The 21,651-nt window shown below is 45.6% G+C and overlaps 1 protein-coding gene across 2 annotated transcripts in view; it reads left to right on the forward strand.

The window, feature by feature from the left end:
• MRPL48 (mitochondrial ribosomal protein L48) overlaps positions 1-21,651 on the forward strand; it is a 116,306-nt gene that overhangs the window by 6,212 nt on the left and 88,443 nt on the right. Inside the window, exons 3-8 of one of the 2 annotated variants that reach the window (XM_083610185.1) lie at positions 2,659-2,702; positions 5,267-5,352; positions 9,167-9,333; positions 16,541-16,643; positions 19,339-19,428; positions 20,737-20,974. In XM_083610185.1, the coding sequence (XP_083466311.1) occupies positions 2,659-2,702; positions 5,267-5,352; positions 9,167-9,333; positions 16,541-16,643; positions 19,339-19,428; positions 20,737-20,811 (565 nt within the window). In that variant the 3' untranslated portion in view covers positions 20,812-20,974. Of the gene's footprint in view, positions 1-2,658; positions 2,703-5,266; positions 5,353-9,166; positions 9,394-16,540; positions 16,644-19,338; positions 19,429-20,736; positions 20,975-21,651 lie in introns of those variants that run through there. The other variant, XM_083610184.1, reaches the window with a different exon arrangement.

Here is a 21,651-nt window from a genome sequence, read left to right on the forward strand (position 1 = left end):
AGTAAAATAACCAAAATAGGTCAGGGATTGTGGCCTGGTCTTAAGGCATGTCTACGCTGGAGGAGGAGCCTTATGTTCTCCTATTCCACAGTCAGATGTACAACCAGGGAAAAGGGACCCACCCAGACCCTCTGTCAGTTTACTCAGAATTAAGTCCATTTTGATGTTTATTTTATAGATTGATTGCATTTATATTCCACCTTTCTTCCAAGGGGACGCGGGTGGCGCTGTGGGTAAAACCTCAGTGCCTAGGGCTTGCCGATCGCATGGTCGGCGGTTCGAATCCCCGCGGCGGGGTGAGCTCCCGTCGTTCAGTCCCAGCTCCTGCCCACCTAGCAGTTTGAAAGCACCCTTAAGTGCAAGTAGATAAATAGGTACCGCTTTATAGCGGGAAGGTAAACAGCGTTTCCGTGTGCTGCGCTGGTGCTGGCTCGCCAGAGCAGCTTCGTCATGCTGGCCACGTGACCCGGAAGTGTCTCCGGACAGCGCTGGCCCCCGGCCTCTTAAGTGAGATGGGCGCACAACCCTAGAGTCGGACACGACTGGCCCGTACGGGCAAGGGTACCTTTTTTCTTCCAAGGCATCCAGTGTGGTCTACAGTTTTAAAATACTGTATTGTTCCATGTATCAGACGCCCCCTATTTTGGGGGACTCCAATTGAAGAAAATGGGGGGAGATGGCTCAGAGTTGTTGATCTTTTTTGAGAAGGGTTGCACAGAGTTCTTGAGCTTTTTTGGGAGGGAATGCCGAAAATCACTCACCACACTGACAAGCGCTGCCTATCGCACGCGCCAAAAAAGCCATAGACAGTCTGCTCAATTGCAACCAGCGGCCGGCAAGCACACACACAATTGACACAGCGGAAGCCAATCAACAGCAGTCCTTGCCACATTCAACAATCACCATCGCAATTGCTGCAGCAACAGCCAGTCCAAAGCAGCCCTTGCCAGAGCCACCAATCACCCGCCCAATCACCGCTGACAACCTCCTGCTCACAGCTGCAACCAGTCGCCAGTCGCCCCTCTGCACTATCCGTGTATAGGGCGAGCCCCAATTCTGAACACTCTTTTCAGTAAAAAAAGCTAGTCTTATACAGTGGTACCTCGGGTTAAGTACTTAATTCGTTCCAGAGGTCCGTTCTTAACCTGAAACTGTTCTTAACCTGAAGCACCATATTAGCTAATGGGGCCTCCTGCTGCCGCCGCACCGCCGGAGCACAATTTCTGTCCTCATCCTGAAGCAAAGTTCTTAACCTGAGGTACTATTTCTGGGTTAGCAGATTCTGTAACCTGAAGCGTATGTAACCCGAGGTAACACTGTACATGGAAGAGTATGGGGCAGTGGTACCTCGGGTTAAGAAATTAATTCGTTCTGGAGGTCCGTTCTTAACCTGAAACTGTTCTTAACCTGAAGCACCACTTTAGCTAATGGGGCCTCCCTTCCACTGCCACGTGATTTCTGTTCTCATCCTGAAGCAAAGTTTTTAACTCGAGGTACTATTTCTGGGTTAGCAGAGTCTGTAACCTGAAGCGTCTGTAACCTGAAGTGTCTGTAACCCGAGGTACCACTGTACCTTGATTAATGGGACTTACTTCTAAGTACAGTCGTACCTTGGTTTTCGAACACCTTCGTTCTCAGACGTTTTGGCTCCCAAACACTGCAAAGCCGCAAGTGACTATTCCAGTTTGTGAACTATTTTTGGAAGCCGAACGTCCGATGGGGCTTCTGCAGCTTCCGATTGGCTGCAGGAGCTTCCTGCAGCCAATCGGAAGCCGCGCTTTGGTTTCCGAACGTTTTGGAAGCCGAATGGACTTCCGAAACGGATTCCATTCTACTTCCGAGGTACAGCTGTATGTACACTTGGCTTTGGAGGCCAGCGACTTCCTACTGAGAACCTTTTTGCTTGTGTCATCCGCCACCTGTGCTGACTCCCAAATCCCCCATGCTGATCAATGGGGAACATAGGAAGCTGTTTTATACAGAGTCAGGCCAGTGGTCCATCCAGCCCAGCATTTTCTAGAGTGATTGAAAGTGGCTTTCCAGGGTTTTCGGCAGGGGACATTCCAAGACGCTGGAGAACCTTTTGTGTCTAAAGCAGATGCTCTATCCCAGGCATAGGCAACCTTTGGCCCTCCAGATGTTTTGGACTACAATTCCCATCATCCCTGACCACTGGTCCTGTTAGCTAGGGATCATGGGAGTTGTAGGCCAAAACATCTGGAGGGCCGAAGGTTGCCTATGCCTGCTCTATCCTATCTGCAGGCAACACCTTGTGGGCCCTTCCCTAACATGCAGTTTTGTCATTATAGATATGCTTAAGAAGGTGCAAAATGTCAGCCTTAAGAAAGTTTTGAAACACGAAAAACATGCATGTGGGTGAAGGATATATACACGGGTATTTGGGTATAAGGGGAGGTGGTTGCAGGGTAAGATGTGGGAAATTTGCAGCAATGATATATTCATGCTATGTACCATGTTGAAGGCGTATGGTAATTAACATGTAATGTGAATTAATTGAAAATAATTTTAAAAATTATCAAACATAAAATAAAATAAAATGGGCACAGACAGTAAGAAAAGAAAGAAATTTTCAAAACATTTTGCAGACGGAGACATCAAGAGCCTGTAATGACGAACATTCTTCTTCTTTTTCTTTAGTCTTGCCTTAAAAACGTCCAGAAGGAATCCTGTATGTTCCGTAGGTAAGAATTGATTTCCAGGAACTTCTGCGCCAGTAGCCTGAGTGCTGTGCTGTGCTTTGTTGAGTGGAAGTTATAATTTCCCCCTCTCACGTAGAAAGGCAGCCTAAGAATGGACAGAGCAGGCTTTCCCCTGATAGCGTTCACATCAACATTATTAATGACGAGAAATGACAATACATTGCTAGACTAGCCTTTGACCATCCCAGATGTTTTAGACTACAGCTCCCATCGGCCCCAGCCAGTGTTGGTTGAGACTGATGGGAACTGCAGTCCAAACATCTAGGAGATGGTTGAAGGCTAGTCTAGCAGTTAGCATAACGATGGTTTGAATGTTTTGCTAGATGCGATACTGACAAATCTTCACAAGTTCTTGCCTGCGGGTTTGCAACCTAAACATTTCTCACATGAACAACTGATTCAAGAGTAGGGGTGTATACCCTCTTTCTAACAGTAGTCTGTAGTCATTCTCACTTGATCTCCTTGTTTAGTGAAAACTGAAGCTGAAGCATACTAGCTGCTTGATCCTGTGCATGTTTCGTTGTGCATTAATCACAGGGTGGATAAAAATCAATGATTTATTTAAAAGAATAAATCGGATTTTTAAAATTTAAATCGGATTTTTTAAATAAAATGCTTTTGGAGGAAAAATCTCTCTAACGGTAGTTTTCTGTTTAAGTTACATTATAGTCCAAAGGCTGTTCATCAGGAAATAAGAATTTATCTTAAGTTTTTCATGTGTGCAGTCTTTTTTTTTTTAATTGTTTAACCACATCAGTTAACAAACAAGGATGCATATACTATAATGTTATTGTTTTAGTGAAATAAATTGTTTCAATTGTTATTAAGGAAATGTTTTTTTTTCTCCTTCCAATAAAATGCAGCAGAAAAGTTGCCCAAATATAAACAGTTAACTTATTAAACCTCACAATGATTTCATAATTATCGGTCTATGTATTTCTAAAAGTATAACCAAATCAGTAATTTTTTATATAACTGTAAAAACTACTCTGAAAATTTGTTGTCCCAAAAATGAAACCTTCATCGGGTTGTAAATATGCAAGAATGAGTCTTTCTGTAAAAAAATGATTTAAATCAAGTCTTACTGACTAGTGATTTAAATCGATTTTATTTAAATCAAATCCACCCTGATTAATCATCTTGAGCTTGGGGTTTTGAATAAACATGCATTGGATAGGATTGCAAGGACTTGTTAAAGAAAATAGGTTTCAGATACCCATCCACTCTCCCTCTGTTTCTACGTCCTTGGGACCTCTCTCCAGTGTCCAGTGTCTTTGCTTCTTTTTCTTTTTTTAAAATAAATTTTTATTCACTTTCTTTTCTGTCATTACAAACATCTCATATCAATAACATACATATTACCCTTCCCTCCCAGGCTTCCCTCAGCTTCCATTTCTGGTTTGTTACCCCCTTATTGCATACTGCTGTTTCTTACAATCCACTATATCATTTCTGCGTTATTTTAAATGTTCTCTATTAATAAAGATGTGAGTGTTTATTTAAATCCTGCCATCAAGTCGATGTTCTTTCTTTGTTTCTGCAAATATATTATAAAAGGTTCCCACAGTCGCTGTTGTCCTTTTCTCGTAGTCTATCCGTCCATTTTGCCAGTTCTGCATAATTCATCAATTTCTCTTGCCATTGTTCTTTTGTTGGAATTTCTCCAGTCTTCCAGTTTTGCGCTATCAAAATTCTTGCCGCTGTAGTAGCATACATAGATATCGTCCTCTTCTCTTTTGGCATATCTTGACCTAAAATACCTAACAGGAAGGCTTCTGGTTGTTTAACAAATGTTATTTTCAACATTTTCTTCAATTCATTGTATATCGTTTCCCAATATATTGGGCAGTGTCTTTGCTTCTTGACACAGCTGCTGTGAGCGTCTGGGCGATGCTGCGCAGCTCCTGCCGTCCCATTGTGACACCTGTGGCTCATTTGTGGTTTCATTTGAGCGGTTGGAGAGACGAACGACGATTACGATATCTTTATTGTCATTGTCCCTTTGCGGAACAATGAAATTGAAAAACTACATAAAACTACCACAAAACTACATAAAACTACATAAAAACTACATAAAACTACTACAAAACTATATAAAACATTCAAAAACACCTAAAAACTCTAAAACCCCATTTAAAAATACACTATACTACAGAGACCCCTTATGCTGCGTTTAGAACCAGAATTGCATTAGCGTAGAAACTGTTTCTCAGGCGGCTAGTCCTAGTCTTTATAACCCTATACCTTCTTCCAGAAGGCAGAAGCTGAAAGAGATCATTTCCGGGGTGTGTACTATCATGTGCTATCTCTGCCGCTTTGTTATGGCACCTGGCAGCATTGAACCAAGGTGGGAAGACTGCACCCAATAATTCTCAATAAGAGAAGGCAGCAGCTCCTGCTTCCGCCTGACACTGTCGTTCAGGAAAACGTGTTTGCCGTGGTGAACCCAATTTGCTGGGTTCCTTGGAGCACAGTTCAAAAAGCGCTTGGCAAGTGAGTTTAAGGTTTCTGAAGGGACCTAACTGTGTCTGTTTTGTTTCCCAAAGGTAGCACGCTGCTGGACTTTCCCAGGCAGTACAGATCCCAGCCTACTCATCGCATTGGCCGGTTCAAATACTTGCTCCCCAAAGAGGTAAGCACCTCTGATCTTGGACTCTGCTGACTGGGCAGTTTATCGAAAGAAAAAAATCAGAGATTGATGGGGAATCCTTCAGTGTAAACCATTTGATGTGGATTGGTGGCGCTGAAGAGCGCATGTTGTATTTCCTTTCTTTCCCTCCCAAAATATTTTTATTGATTTTGATGTGAAGAATTAATAAAAAGAAGGAAAGGCAAAAGATGTAGACCACAAGACATCACATGGAAGGACAAAAGTGCAGCACAGCTCCAGAGGAATAATAACTTACTGACCAATGCAAGGATTTCTTTTACAAATGGCAAAGATATGTAAAAATAACAGTATCCACCACCACCACTACTAGGTACCGTATTTTTCGCTCTATAAGACGCACCAGACCACAAGACGCACCTAGTTTTTGGAGGAGGAAAACAAGAAAAAAAATATTCTGAATCTCAGAAGCCAGAACAGCAAGAGGGATCACTGCACAGTGAAAGCAGCAATCCCTCTTGCTGTTCTGGCTTCTGGGATAGCTGCGCAGCCTGCATTTGCTCCATAAGAAGCACACACATTTCCCCTTACTTTTTAGGAGGGAAAAAGTGAGTCTTATAGAGCAAAAAAATTGGTAATTTGTTTGCTGCCTTTCCATAGATAAAACCATGCTCAAGGCGGCTAAGAACATGAAAAGATTTCCGCAACTTCAAAGCTAGCAAAAGCAGTCCTAAACAAGAAATGGAACACATTAAAAAGTACACAACCACTATTGAACAATTCCAATGTAAATCAGTATAAGATCTAAAAATAAAGATCCCCCCCCAAAAAATTAATATCAATAGCAGCAGCAACCAAAATCTGAACAATAACCCAACCCAAGAGTCCGTTCAGCAGCTTCAGCTTTTGCAGCTGGAGTCAGTCCGGACTCTGCCCTCCCAGGCCAGGTGGGAAAAGGCCAGCAAGGAGCAGGTCTTCGAGGACCCACAGCCAAGTGAGCTTGTTGTATTTCTTTTTATAGCACAAGAATGGACGTAGTATGCTTTGTACACTCCTTGGAGGGAAGGAGTTTATCAATCAGAAACTATTAATACATTAGAGGGACGCGGGTGGCGCTCTGGGTTAAACCACAGAGCCTAGGACTTGCCAATCAGAAGGTCGGTGGTTCGAATCCTTGCGGTGGGGTGAGCTCCTGTTGCTCGGTCCCAGCTCCTGCCCACCTAGCAGTTCGAATGCACATCAAAGTGCAAGTAGATAAATAGGTACCGCTCCAGCGGGAAGGTAAACGGTGTTTCCATGCGCTGCTCTGGTTCGCCAGAAGCGGCTTAGTCATGCTGGCCACATGACCCGGACGCTGTCTGCGGACAAACTACGGCTCCCTCAGCCTATAGAGCGAGATAAGTGCGCAACCCCAGAGTCGGTCATGACTGGACCTAATGGTCAGGGGTCCCTTTACCTTTACCTTTACCTTTATTAATACATTATTCTTGTCTGTTTCACTGTTTTCCCACCGCACCAAGTAGTTTACTTCATTGAGTTCATTGAACCTATAGGAGGGGGGAGCGCTGTTGTCCCCCTTTCAGCTGTCCCACAAGCATCTGGTCGGCCCCTGTGAGAACAGGAAGCTGGACTAGATGGGCTGTTGGCCGGATCCAGCAGACTCTTCTTATGTTCTTATCCGTGTAGCAAACTGCATACACAAAATACAGTGGACGCTTGGGTTGCGAACGTGATCCATGTGGGATGCACATTCGCAACCCGCAGCGTTCACAACCCGCAGCAGCGCGTCTGCACATGCACGGGTTGCAATTCAGCGCTTCTGTGCATGTGCAAAAAGCAATTTAGTGCTTCTGCGCATGCACGACCACCAAAACCCAGAAGTAACCCATTCCAGTATTTCCGGGTTTGGGCGCATCCGTAACCCGAAAAAACGCAACCTGAAGCAGCTGTAACCCGAGGTATGACTGTACAGTGGTACTTCTGGTTGCGAACGGGATCCTGAGTCCCGTAAGCAACATGAGCAGAATGCAACCCGCGTCTGTGTGTGTGTGGGTCGCGATTCACCGCGTCTGCGCATGCGCGTGATGTCATTTTGTGCGTCTGCACATGCGCGAGCGGCGAAACCCGGAAGTAACCCTTTCCGGTACTTCCAGGTCGCTGCGGGACGCAACCTGAAAAAACGTATCATGAAGCAAACACAACACGAGGTGTGACTGTATATGGGCAGAGCATAAAGCCCCACTTGACCACTTTAGGATTCATCTCACTGAAAAGTGGCATAGGGACACAATCAAGGAACGATACAACAATTGCCACGGTCCCAAGACTTGCTGCTCACTCTGACCAAGATGGCAGGTGAGGGTAATTTTTTCCTCTTCTTCCTTTGTTGCACCAGTTCCAGATTGGCACTTCTGCCTGACTCCAGACGCCCTCCAGTAGCAGAAAAGGGTGTTAGGATCACACTCGAAGTAGCACAAATTGAGTTGTGTGCTGTTGCCACTCTTGGAACTTTTCGGAGAACGAGAAATCTGAAAGGGGAGGCCTTTGCAATTTGGAAAGATAATGAACCAATCACTCATCTGGGCAGAATGTCTTGAAGGCAGAAGTTGAAATAGGAGCAGTTTGTCCTAGCTTGTCAAGAGCAGGGAAAGATTTTAATTGTTCCAAGACCATTTCGGCTCTTCCCCACCCCCTCTGGTCCCGGTATTGGGAATCAGCTGAACATAAGAAGAGCCCGCTGGATCAGGCCAATGGTTCATCTAGTCCAGCATCCAATTTTCACAGTGGCCAACCAGGTGCCTGTAGGAAACCAGCAAGCAGGATTCGAACACAAGAGCGACACTCTCCGCTCCTGTAGTTTCCAGCAAGTGGTATTCAGATGCATTGCTGCCCCTGACTGTGGAGGCCAAGCATAACCCTTCGCAGCCTAGGACCCTCGTACCTACGGGACCGCCTCTCCTGGTATGCCCCACGGAGGACCTTAAGGTCCGTAAATAGCAACACCCTAGAGGTCCCGGGCCCTAAGGAAGTTAGATTGGCTTCAACCAGAGCCAGGGCCTTTTCAACACTAGCTCCGGCCTGGTGGAACGCTCTGTCTCATGAGACCAGGGCCCTGTGGGATCTGATTTCTTTCCGCAGGGCCTGTAAGACAGAGTTGTTCCGCCTGGCCTTTGGCTTGGAATCAACTTGATCCCCTTCCCCTCTTTCCTTTTTCCTTTCTCCTTCTGTGATGGAACTCCTATTTGGGGACTTCCCTGGCTTTTTTCTGGCCCATGTAGGACCAGTCTGGATAGTTGGCTTTGGTGAAGATTTGACGTTTTCATCCCCCAAAAAAGTTTTTTATTTGAGTTTCTACTGAAATGAGGCTGCATTTTAATGTTGTGTTTTAATCTTGATTTTAAGTTGTATTTTAATCAATTGTTTTTATACCTGGTGTTAGCAGCCCTGAGCCCAGTCTTGGCTGGGGAGGGCGGTGCATAAATAAAAATTATTATTATTATTATTATTATTATTATTATTATTATTATTATTATTATTATGGCTAGTAGCCATCAGTAGCCCTCTCCTCCATGAATTTGTCTAATCTTTTTTAAAGCCTTCCAAGTCTGCCTCCTCTAGAGGGAGTTCCATAATTTCACTATGCGCTGTGTGAAGAAATCTGTCCTTTTTATCTGTCCTGAACCTTCTAGCCTTCAGCTTCGCTGGAGGACGTTCCAGCGTTAGGAGGGAGAAAAGCTCCACTCGATCCATTTTCTCCATGCCATGCGTCAGGTAGATCCTTTTACACTTGCGGGTGCTCCCAGCTGCGTTTGAGACAATTCTGCTTCTTTCTTCTCAGGTTCCCAAGAAAAGGAGGTTACAAATGAAGGAGATTGACCCTGGGACAGAACACGAGTATGGAGTCTTGAACATCGTCATGACCGGCTACGACATGACCTTGGTTGAGCACTATGCGCAGTACGTCCACAAGCTCTGCAACCAACACTCCATCAAAGTGGAGGAAAGGTATAGATATCTGCTGGATCCCTGCCTGTGTTCTCCAGTGAGAGATCTACGCTTTGCCTCGTGTGGTTGAATGTTGTGGTTTGAGGCTCTCCAGATAGTGGGGCTCCCACTGCCCATCAGCCCCAGCCGGCTTGGGGCCCAGTGGTCAGGAAGGATGGGTGTTGTAGTCCAACAACATCTTGGAGCTTGTTGTTGTTTAGTTGTGTCTGACTCTTCGTGACCCCCTGGACCAGAGCACGCCAGGCCCTCCTGTCTTCCACTGCCTCCCGCAGTTTGGTCAAACTCATGCTGGTAGCTTCGAGAACATTGTCCCACCATCTCGTCCTCTGTCCTCCCCTTCTCCTTGTGCCCTCCATCTTTCCCAACATCAGGGTCTTTTCCAGGGAGTCTTCTCTTCTCATGAGGTGGCCTCAGCTTCAGGATCTGTCCTTCCAGTGAGCACTCAGGGCTGATTTCCTTCAGAATGGATAGCTTTGATCTTCTTGCAGTCCATGGGACTCTCAAGAGTCTCCTCCAGCACCAGAATTCAAAAGCATCCATTCTTCGGCGATCAGCCTTCTTTATGGTCCAGCTCTCACTTCCATACATCACTACTGGGAAAACCATAGCATTAACCATACAGACCTTTGTCGGCAAGGTGATGGAGCAGGGGTCGGCAAACTGCAGGTGAAACCCGAAAAATTAGAATATTGTGGAAAAGTTTATTTCAGTAATTCAACTTAAAAGGTGAAACTAATATATGAGATAGGCTGATGACATGCAAAGTGAGATATGTCAAGCCTTTATTTGTTATTATTGTGATGCTGCTTGTGCACCTTTTTCTTCGACAGTTTTCCCTTCCGCATAACTTTCCTTTAATGTGCTTTGATACAGCACTTTGGGAACATCCAACTTCTTCTGCAATTACCCTTTGAGGCTTTCCCTCCCTATGGAGGGTCTCAATGATGGCTTTCTGCACAACTGCCAGGTCAGCAGCCTTCCCCATGATTGTGCTTCCTACTGAACCCATTGCAGGTGTTATGGATTGAATAGCTACTGCACCTTTTCACAATATTCTAATTCTCTGAGATTGTTAATTTGGGGTTTTCATCAGCTGTACGCCATAATCATCCAAATTTTAACAAATAAAGGCTTGACATATCTCGCTTTGCATGTCATGAGTCTATGAGTAAGTTGAATTACTGAAATAAATGAACTTTCCCACGATATTCTAATTTTTCGAGCTTCACCTGTAAGGCCCGGGGGCCGGATGCTGCCCCCAGGCTTGTAAATCTGGCCCACGGACCCTGCCGCCCGCTCAGTGAGTCCCTGCGTGCTGCGGACGTCTTGCCGCATGGGGACTCACTTCCGCTATGCTGGGCAGGCGGCAATACTGGCATGGCTTCACATTGGCTGCAGGAGCTTCCGAAGCATGGGTGGCTCTGGGCGGGCTGTGACGCTGGCGCGGCTTCGGATTGGTTACAGGAAGTTCCGCCTGGGAGCTCTAGGGGAGCGGGTCAATGGAGCGGCTGCTGCTCGTCAACAACGCTGGTGAGTGGGCGGTGCCGAGATGCGCTCCTGAGCGTGTGCAGAGTGCGTTCCCTTTCCAGGTCCAGAGGTGGCTGCGGGACTGGCTTGCAGGGTATTTATGCTTTTCAAAATATAGTCCGGCCCCCCACAAGGTCTGAGGGACAGTGGACCGGCCTCCTGATGAAAGGGGTTTGCTGACCCCTGACTTAGAGGGTCACACGTTCTCTGCCTTGCATGGGCATTAGGAGAACCTTTCCAGGGGAGCTGTCATCAGTGCTGTACCACCGCGGACTGCAGGCTGGGAGATTGCTTACAATCATACCTCGGGTTGAAGCTGCTTCTGGTTGATCGTTTTCGGGTTGCGCTCCGTGGCAACCTGGAAGTAACGGAATGCGCTACTTCCGGGTTTCGCCGCTCGCGCGTGCACAGACACTCAAAATGACGTCATGCGCAGAAGCGGCCAATTGCGACCCGCGCACGCGCAGACTCACAGACGTGGGTTGCATTCGCTTCAGGGTGCGAACAGGGCTCTGGAACGGATCCCGTTCATATCTAGAGGTACCACTGTATTTGAAAAATCCACAAAGATGAATCAGCGTCTCTGCGCATAGGAAGGTGGCTGAGGATGGAGGAGCCTTCTCAAACACATGCCTGAAGCGGTGCAGAGCACAATTCTGCCCCCATTTAGATTGGTATAAAATGTGAAGTGACAAGCATGGAAGCTGCCACTCCCTTCATGCTGAAACTTTCCCCCGCACTATGTTTGGTAACTGTCAGGTAGATTTGTAGCTGGTTGACTGACCGAACCCAAAGAGTACACAGTAATGGTTTCTCATCATCCTGGAAAGAAATGACAAGTGGGGTGCTACAGGGTTCTGTCCTGGGCCCGTTCCTGTTCAACGTCTTTATTCTTTATTGTTCCTGTTCAACGCCTTGGATGAAGGAATAGAGGGGATGCTCATCAAATTTGCAGATGGCACCAAACTAGGAGGGGTAGCTAATGCCGTAGAAGACAGAATCAGAATTCAAAATGGACTGGCAGAAATGACTGGCAGAATCCGCGACCAGGGAGAAGAGTCGGCAGAAGAAGATTGGAAGAAATTTAAGGATTATCTACAGAAATATTATAAAATTAATGAACTCTGAAAAGATGCTGGATTGAACTTTTGTGGTTTCTAGCTGTTATGATAAAGATAACAGGGATTAAAACTGTTTAAGTCATAAAATTTAAAAAGTTGATTGGAAAATAAGGTGTTAATTAAAAGAAATGTTAAGAGATTAGGATTTGCTGGATTAACAAGTTGAACTAGAAAATAAGAAGGGGAGGTATGAGGAAGTCAAAGAAACATGTTATTGAAAAATTGTTACTGAAATTGACTGGTTTTTAATATTTTTCTTTTTCTTTTTCTTTTTGTGTTTGTATAAAATTGGAAAATCTAATAAATATTTATATAAAAAAAACAGAATTCAAAATGACCTTAACAGATTAGAGAACTGGGCCCAAGCTAACAAAATGAATTTCAGTAGGGACAAATGTAACTCTGCACTTAGGCAGGAAGACCTAGCTGCGCATATATGCAATGGGGGATACCTGGCTTAGTGCAGCACTCGTGAAAAGGATCTAGGGGTCTTAGTGGACCACAAGCTTAACATGAGGCAACAGTGAGATGCAGCAGCAAAAAAGGCTAATGCTATTCTAGGCTGCATCAACAGTATAGTGCCCAGATCAAGGGACGTAATAGTCCCACTCTGTTCTGTCTTGGTCAGCCCACACCTGGAGTCCTGTGTCCAATTCTGGGCACCACAATTTAAGAAGGATATTGACAAGCTGGGAGGTGGGCAGAGGAGGGCAAGTATGGCACTAAGGACTGAATAGACTGTGTGCTGTGAAAAGAATTGTGTATATGAGGGTAAAAAGTATAGAAATCTGGGCTGTAAAAGTGGCACCCTAAGTGTAAAAGCAGTTTGCCCAGGTTTTCAGCTGCCGAGGGGTTAATTCGCGAGGCGTGTCACACATAAGAGGGAAAGGCTAAGAAAACAGTTTGTAAGGAAGGAGATCAAAGGTCAGGATGAGGCGTTTTGCTTGATCATTCAATATGTGCAAAGAGGAAACAGCAAAACGGGAAAGCCAAATCGCTGAGTTAAGAGTTTGAAAGCGTGAAGAATTCTTCATTATTCTCAGAGGATTTGTCACTGGAGGAAACCTCAGAATAACGCAGGGCACCCCCACTTTGTTGTCTAGGTGGCCACCTAAATGCATATCATCTGAATGCTTCTCTGGCTGCTTGACCTGCTGCGATTTGTCCTGATGACACGACTCCATTCTTCGGTTCTCAAGCAACTTAAAAAAATCATCGCCGGATTGCATCTGTAGCATGTAGTCACACACACTCCCCGCCACCTCCAAAATTGGATCCAAGTCTGCTGGGTTCCTACCATCCACTCTTTCCCACCACTTCAGAGCTTACTTTCCAAATTCTGCTTGACCAATCAGGCTGGCCCTTTTTCTCCACACACCCCCCCCCCACAGCACTGATGCTTCCTGCTGACACAAACTGGCTAGAATATTGGTGTGAAAGAGAAGAGAGCGCACTCAGAATCCATAAATGCACTGCGGTGTCTAGATCAGGGGTCAGCAAGGTTTATCAGCCATGGGTTGGATCACTCCCATGGAGATCGTCCGTGGGCCAGACTGGCACAGCTTGATGCCGGAAATCCCGCCTGTGCATGTCTGCGGTGCCAGAAATCGCTTCTGCGCATGCCCAGATGCCAAAAACTGCGCCTGCACAGAAGCAATTTTCTGCGTCTGGACATGCGCAGAAACGATTTCCAGTATCTGCACATGCGCAGACGTGATTTCCGGTGCCGCTCAGCAAGTCCCTGCGCCATGCCACGCTGGTTTAGCGCAGTGCGCAGGGGACTCGCCGAACAGGTGGCTCAGTTCGTGGGTGGTTCGTGGGCCGGTAAAATGGGCTTCGTGGGCTGCATCCGGTCCATGGGCTGCACGTTGCCGACCCCTGGTCTAGGCCCATGAAACATCGTATGATCTTTGAGGAAGAAAGGGGATTGTCTTCCATTGTAGTATTCTTAAATCTGTTGGGTGGTTGGTTTGTTTTTAAAAAAACCTCTTGTACTCTATTCTGGACATCTTAGAAAAGACTGGAGGGTTATGTTCAGCATGAACCTGCTTCTCTCTCTCTCTCTCTTCTGAGCTCTTCCTGTTGTGTGGATAGACCTCTTTTTTTCCTACCCTGCCCAGGGTTCAGAGACAAAGGCTCCGTTCACCCTCTGCAGCTTGACCTTTTCCCTCCGCTTTGGCTCTTTGAAAATCCCAGGAGCTGATCAGATCAGGCAGAACAGCAAGCTGGCTTTGTTCCGCCGCAAAGAGAAGCCAAAAGAAGATATCTTTAAAGGAATGTGTGGAATGGGCTTTTTAAAGGTGGTAGATAAAATCGGAAGGAAGGCTCGCTGGATTGTGAGATGGAACATAGGAAGCTGCCTGCTATATATATGAAGTTAGACCTTTGATCCATCTATCTTAGGGTTTTGTACACTGATTGGCAGCAGCTCTCCGGGGTGTCAGACGAGGCACTTTTCGTATTGGAGTGTTTCTTCCCCCCGCCCTGATTGTGTTTGATTTCTAAGTGTTTTACCCGGTCCTTTAAATTGCGTTTTTATTTCCGCAGAATGTGCATTGGAAGGCATTGGTGTAGTAGGACAGTGTGACTGGAGAGGATAATGGATGGGCAGGGCTCAGAATCTGTAACCCCTTGAACGCTAGACATATTTTCAAACTTCTGTCTCTATAATAATGAAAGCTAGCAGCGTCTCATGAATCCAGCTTACAGTGGTACCTCGGGTTAAGTACTTAATTCGTTCCGGAGGTCTGTTCTTAACTTGAAACTGTTCTTAACCTGAAGCACCACTTTAGCTAATGGGGCCTCCTGCTGCCGCGCCACCGGAGCACGATTTCTGTTCTCATCCTGAAGCAAAGTTCTTAACCTGAAACACTATTTCTGGGTTAGCGGAGTCTGTAACCTGAAGTGTCTGTAACCTGAAGGGTCTGTAACCCAAGGTACCACTGTATGTGCTTGGTATCACTTTTCTGCATGGATCACACACATTAACAGACTCCCCTTTTTTCCCAGTTCACAAACAGCGGAAGCTTGCTTGAGCCAATTGCAGCCTGTGCATTGAGCTAACTGCGCATTGATGTTTGTTCCTTTGAGACCTTTCCAGGTGAAAAGTACATGCGCTGTTATTACCTCGCCTCACACATCCCTGCAGGGGATCTGTGCTCCTCAAAAGAGGACCTGTTGAGAATACTGCCTGCCCTAGAGGTGCACTTAATGTGTAAAAGAAACCGGGCTTTTAGTGTTGCAGTTCCAGTCCTTTGGAATGAGTTACCAGCCAATTGCCCAGCATTGTGATGTTTCGACAGGGGTCAGCAAACTTTTTCAGCAGGGGGCCGGTCCACTGTCCCTCAGACCATGTGGTGGGCCGGACTATATTTTGAAGGGAAAAAATGAATGAATTCCTATGTCCCACAAATAACCCAGAGAGGCATTTTAAATAAAAGGACACGTTCTACTCATGTAAAAACACGCTGATTCCCAGACCGTCCGCGGGCCGTATTGAGAAGGCAATTGGGCCGGATCCGGCCCCCGGGCCTTAGTTTGCCTACCCATGTGTTTAGACATCTACTGAATATGTTTTTCTTTAAGGAGGCTTTCCCTGTATTGTGACCCAGCCACTTACGACATACTAATCATACATCTGCAGGAGTGGTTTTATTGGAAAGCTGGTAAAAATGGTACCGCTTGCTTATAGAATTTGCATGGTGGTTTTTTTGGTATTTCATCTTATTTTTATCTTTTTTTGCATCACTTTTATTGCTCTACACTGTAAATCAGTCTATAAATTTGTAAAATAATAAATAGACCCCAGACATCATTTTTTAAGATGGCAGGAGATTCGCCATCTTAGAATTGGAACTTTCACTTAAAATCAAGTTCCTAGGGTGTGGAGATAGCATGTTCAGATTGTTTAAACCAGATGGGAAGTTGCACAGGGCATCTGGGTTTAGTTTAGTTTTCCTTCTCCAGGGCTACTAGAAAGAGAGACACTTTATAAAATATATGCAAAGGTGCATTGTTTTTGCAAATTGCAAAAATCAAGCTTTCTCGGCATCAGATTTTAATGAACTTTCTCCCGGTTGAAGCCCACTCAGGGAAATTCAGAGCCAACAGGAATGTTGCTGTGTCTCATGAAACCACCCAACTGAGCACTCTGTGTCTCCTGCAGCACTCTGATTATCTTGAAAATCAACCTATGGGGCACGTACTTGCTTTTTCTTGCATTACACCCACCCCATGCGCCTTTGGGACGAGACCTGTAAACAGATACGCCTTGCTGGTTTTTGCAGAAACCATTTTCAATGCAGATTTCCCAGTTCCGCTGGCACAGAGGTAGGAGTTTAGCGCCAACAGGCCTCATTAGCGCAGGCGGCTGTGCTCCATTTAACGAAGGCAGCCAATCTTGTCTGCATCGCTAATTTGTCATGAAGGCTCCATCTCAGGAGCCTCACTCCCTGGGGCTGGAAGTTCGGTTCTTTCTGCTGAATAGTGCAAAAGTCTCCTTTCTCTCACTCACCCCTTTCGTGCCTGTGGAATGCTGATAACAGCTGCTGTTTCCACAGCTATGCGATGCCCACCAAGACCATGGAGGTGATGCTGATGCAGGAACAAGGCTCCAAGGCGCACCTGGATGCTGTTCTTACAACCCACCAACGTGTTGTTCAGGTAGGAGGTCTCACCTGCCCAATTTCCTCTTCGTTTTTGTCTTTTTAATAGTATGGTGACAACATGTTGCCCGGCAGTCTTTCAGCTGAGTTCTCTGTGACTTCTTTGGAGTAAAAGGTAAAGGACCCCTGGATGGTTAAGTCCAGTCAAAGGCGACTATGGGGTTGCGGCGCTCATCTCGCTTTCAGGCTGAGGGAGCCGGCATTTGTCCACAGACAGCTTTCTGGGTCATGTGGCCAGCAGAACTAAATCGCTTCTGGCGCAACTGGACACCGTGATGGAAGCCAGAGCGCATGGAAAACGCCGTTTACCTTCCCACCGGAGTGGTACTATTTATCTACTTGCACTGGTGTGCTTTCGAACTGCTAGGTTGGCAGGAGCAACGGGAGCTCACCCCGTCGTTGGGATTTGAACCGCCGACCTTCTGATCTGCAAGCCCAAGAGGCTCAGTGGTTTAGACCACAGCGCCACCTGCCTCCCTCTTCTTTGGAGTACACTAAAAACAACAGGGGCAGTGCTGGAGATGCAGTCATTTTAAAGCCCCACTGTTCTACTTTGATCATCTTGGTGGAACTCCTCTGCACACATTACAGTAGTGGGTAAAGGTAAAGGAACCCCTGACCATTAGGTCCAGTCATGGCCGACTCTGGGGTTGCGGCGCTCATCTCGCTTTACTGGCCGAGGGAGCTGGCGTACAGCTTCCAGGTCATGTGGCCAGCATGACTAAGGCGCTTCTGGTGAACCAGAGCAGCGCACGGAAACGCCATTTACCTTCCCGCCGGAGCGGTACCTATTTATCTACTTGCACTTTGACGTGCTTTCGAACTGCTAGGTTGGCAGGAGCAGGGACCGAGCAACGGGAGCTCACCCCATCGCGGGGATTCGAACTGCTGACCTTCTGATCAGCAAGCCCAGCGCCACCTGCATTGTAGTGGGTAGAGGAGGTCAATTCCCCACATTTGGAATAGAGTGTTGGACAAGGGAGACCAGAACAGAGATACGCCGCTGTGGAGCTCAGTAGCTGGCATAGGTCAAGTCTTCTTCTCAATGTATAAAACAGGGGAAGACACATCTGTCCTCTTCAGAGGAAGGATTGGATATGACAATAATAAAGAAATGCCTCTTTTCAGGCCAGCGGCAGACCTACGTAAGAATCCTGGTTTCACACTGCGCCTTTGGTTCCTGCTGGAAACGGGCTCTTTCCCCCCCATAATCTTTTTTATTTGATTTTCCAAAATATAAACATACAACATAAAATAGTACAAAATCCAATTATTGAGATGACTCTGAATCTCCTGACTTCCTCCCCATCCCTTCCGTGGGTCCTTTTAATTCTATTTTCAACTGCATATCATCAGTATCTGTATCTGAAGAAGTGTGCATGCACACGAAAGCTTATACCCAGAACAAACTTAGTTGGTCTCTAAGGTGCTACTGGACAATGTTTTAATTTTTCCGACTGCGCCAGACCAACACGGCTACCTACCTGAATCTGCATATCAGTACTTCTCCAATTTTTCTTCTTCCTAAGTTATCTATGCATTCTGTTCCATTACAAGTGTATTTAAAATCCTGCTAATGTTTTGACCTGTTTACAATGTTTTTGTATGTACATTATAAACATTTCCCATTCTTTTTAAAATTTCTGGTCTTCTTGACTCTCGAGCTTCCCAGTTGATTTTGCCACTTTGGCATAGTCCATCAACTTGATCTGCCATTATTCTCTAGTCGGAACTGTCTCTTCCTTCCATCTCTGGGCTAGTAACATCCGGGCGGCCATTGTAGCATACATGAACAATTTCCTCTGGTCCTTTGGGATATCAGTACCTATAATTCCTAATAAAAAAGCTTCTGGCTTTTTAACAAAAGTTATTTTGAACATTTTTTTCATTTCATTATATATCGTTTCCCAGAATTTTTTAGTTACATTACTAGTCCACCACATAAGATAAAAGGTAGCTTACTTTTCTTTACATTTCCAACATATATTGATACTTGTTCTGTACATTTTTGCTAGTTTTACCTGGGTCAAATACCACCGGTACATCATTTTCATATGATTTTCTTTCAATTAAAAAAATGCCGTAAATCTCAGATCTATTTTCCATAGTTTCTCCTAGTCTGTCATTTGTATATTATGTCCCACATTTTTCATCCATTGTTTCATCACAGATTTGACCTGTTCCTCTATTGTTTCCCATTCCAGGAGCAAATTATACATTTTCAACCATAATTTCATATTACCTTCTAAAATCTCTCTTTGAAATCTTAATAACTGATAACTAAAACTAAAACCTTTCTTTTTATCAATTTTATTAAAAAATCATCTAATTGATGATATTGTAAACAACCTGTTACCAGTTCTCTCACCTCTTCAAAATCTTTTAATTTTACCTGCTTTAACAGCTCTCTATATGTTGGCCAATTGGTCCTCATATTCACTTTCTTCAAAGATATTGCTTCTAATGGGGAAAGCCACCATGGCGTTTTTTGTTCTAATAAGTCTTTATACTTTTCCCATACTTTAAAAATTGATTTTCTTATTACATGATTCTGAAAGCCTTTGTGTACTTTCACCTTGTCATAATGATGTGTGCTGATAACATAATAGGCCCGGTTTTGTGGGGGGTTTTTTGCTCTCTTCCCCTTCCCCAACAATGATCCATTCCGCTTCTTTTTTCCTCTTCCCCTTCAGATCAGCGGTTTGAATGCTGCATTCGCTCCTATTCTCTTGGAAATTGTTCAGAATAATCGGCCCGAAGGAGTCCATCTGTTAGTGAAAGAGGTATGTGGATTCTTACCGAAGCATTCAGGTTTAGCACTGTGGCTCCTCGCTTTTAAACTATTGTTAAAAAGCAGGTTCTGAGAAGTGCTCCAGGACACACAGACACACATCCCCTCTCACGTGCATCCTCCCCCCCCCTCCGAAATTTGGGAGTTGGACACCTCTTTGGAATAAACTCCTCAGCAGCCATGATACAGAGCCTCCCTGTTCAGATGCAGTTTGCCTTGGAATACCAGGTGCTGGAGACGAATAACCAAGGAGGACTGTTGTCACTGTGCCCTGGAAGAAGCAAAGATCCCCAGTGTTGAAGCAATGATTCAACATCAACTTCGTTGGACTGGTCATGTTGTGCGGATGCCTGATGATCATCTTTCAAAGCAACTACAGTGGTACCTCAGGTTAAGAACTTAATTCGTTCTGGAGGTCCGTTCTTAACTTGAAACTGTTCTTAACCTGAGGTACCACTTTACCTAATGGGGCCTCCAGCTGCCGCCGCACGATTTCTGTTCTCATGCTGAAGCAAAGGTACTATTTCTGGGTTAGCGGAGTCTGTGACCTGAGGTGTCTGTAACCTGAAGCGTCTGTAACCCGAGGTACCACTGTACTCTATTCTGAACTTAAAAAGGGAAAGCGTAATGCTAGCGATCAACAAAAGAGGTTTAACGACTGTCTCAAGGCAAATCTTTAAAAATGTAGTATAAACACCAAGAATTGGGAAACACTGGCCTGCGAGCGCTCCGGTTGGAGAACAGCCTTTACCAAAGGTGTCCTGGGCTTTGAAAACACTCAAACTCAGGACACAAGGGAGAAACGTGCTAAGAGGAAGGCACGCTTGGCAAATCCACACCGTGATCAACTCCCGCCCAGAAACCAATGTCCCTACTGTGGAAGGACGTGTGGGTCCAGAATTGGCCTCCACAGTCACTTACATTGCTAGGAGGATGCCAGACCTGATGCACCCGCCCGTGACTCCTGAGCCTCCCCCAATCTGTCAAAACAAAGGGGGAAGGGGGCAGGAGATCAGGAAAGGCTTGGGAGTCACGGGCAGGCGGCACGCCATCGCCCAGTTTTTTAAAAACTGCGCATTTATGTTTCACAGGGTGCAAAAGAAGGGCTTTGCACCTTTATACAATATGCATGTGTGCGTGGGCCCAGGGTCTTTTGCCTCACCATCCCCACTACTGACTCCCTGTTGCTACTCAGCTTTTAAAAAAGTGTCCTCGGATTAATTGAAAAAAATCTGGTAACCATATGCTAATATCTGTAACGTCCTGCTGTTGTTGTTTTCCCCTCCCTGTCCCTCCACAGCACACGGAAGAAGACTTCAAGGTTCGGCTGAAGGCACGTCCAGAACTGGAGGACTTGCTTTCTCAAATGAGCTGAGTCCAGCACATTACAAATACCCGTTTTACATTGGGGTTTGTGGCTGATCGTCGACCTTTTCGCAACGTTCCACGACATGGTGGAAGTGGACCTCTGTGTTTGCTGCAAAAGCCAACGCTGTCACAACGAGTCTGTTTTTTCATAATAAATGGTTTAATCTTTATGGCGTGCTTCCTTGGTGTGCTGTAACACGAGGCAATTTCTGCTGCTGTAGTTGTGTCGCCTGTACCAATTTAGACTTCTGCTTACAGAATCTGGAAGCAGAATCCTCACGTTTTCTGGGTAGAGTACTGGCAATTCAACACTCTGTACAGGGCAGGCCCAACCAGTTTATTGAGTATGTGTAGTGTGTGTGTGTGTGTATTAAGGTGTTATCAAGACCTGAGCTGTAATGTGCCCCCTGAGCTGGGCTGCCGCTCTCACGTCTGGTGGGGGACCTGTCCCATCCTGTCGTGAAGAAATATTCAGCTTCTGGCAGTGTTAGAAACTGGGATAGAAAAACAATTCCTCACATGGCTCCTGGAACCTGGGTTGTGGGTGCCAAAGCAAATTGTCCAGTAGTGTAGCCTCAAAGACAACATCTGGATTTTGAAATCAACACAAATAGAGCTCTCTAGCAGATTTCGTCCCCATTCTGTGAATTGGTCTTAAAAGCAGTTCCGTGTGCATATACAACACCAGTCTGACCTGCCATAAACTATTTCCCCCCGCCAAATCCGGTTGAACAATAATCTAGACTCCTGAGCAATTATCAAATCCAGTGTGGAACAGGGGCAGGATTCATGAATGTCAACTAAGCAGTCTGGTCCAGGACCGCAGTTAAGTTTGTACGCATTAAGG

This window comes from Podarcis filfolensis, assembly GCF_964270895.1.
Source record: "Podarcis filfolensis genome assembly, chromosome: 4".
Lineage (NCBI taxonomy): Eukaryota > Metazoa > Chordata > Lepidosauria > Squamata > Lacertidae > Podarcis > Podarcis filfolensis.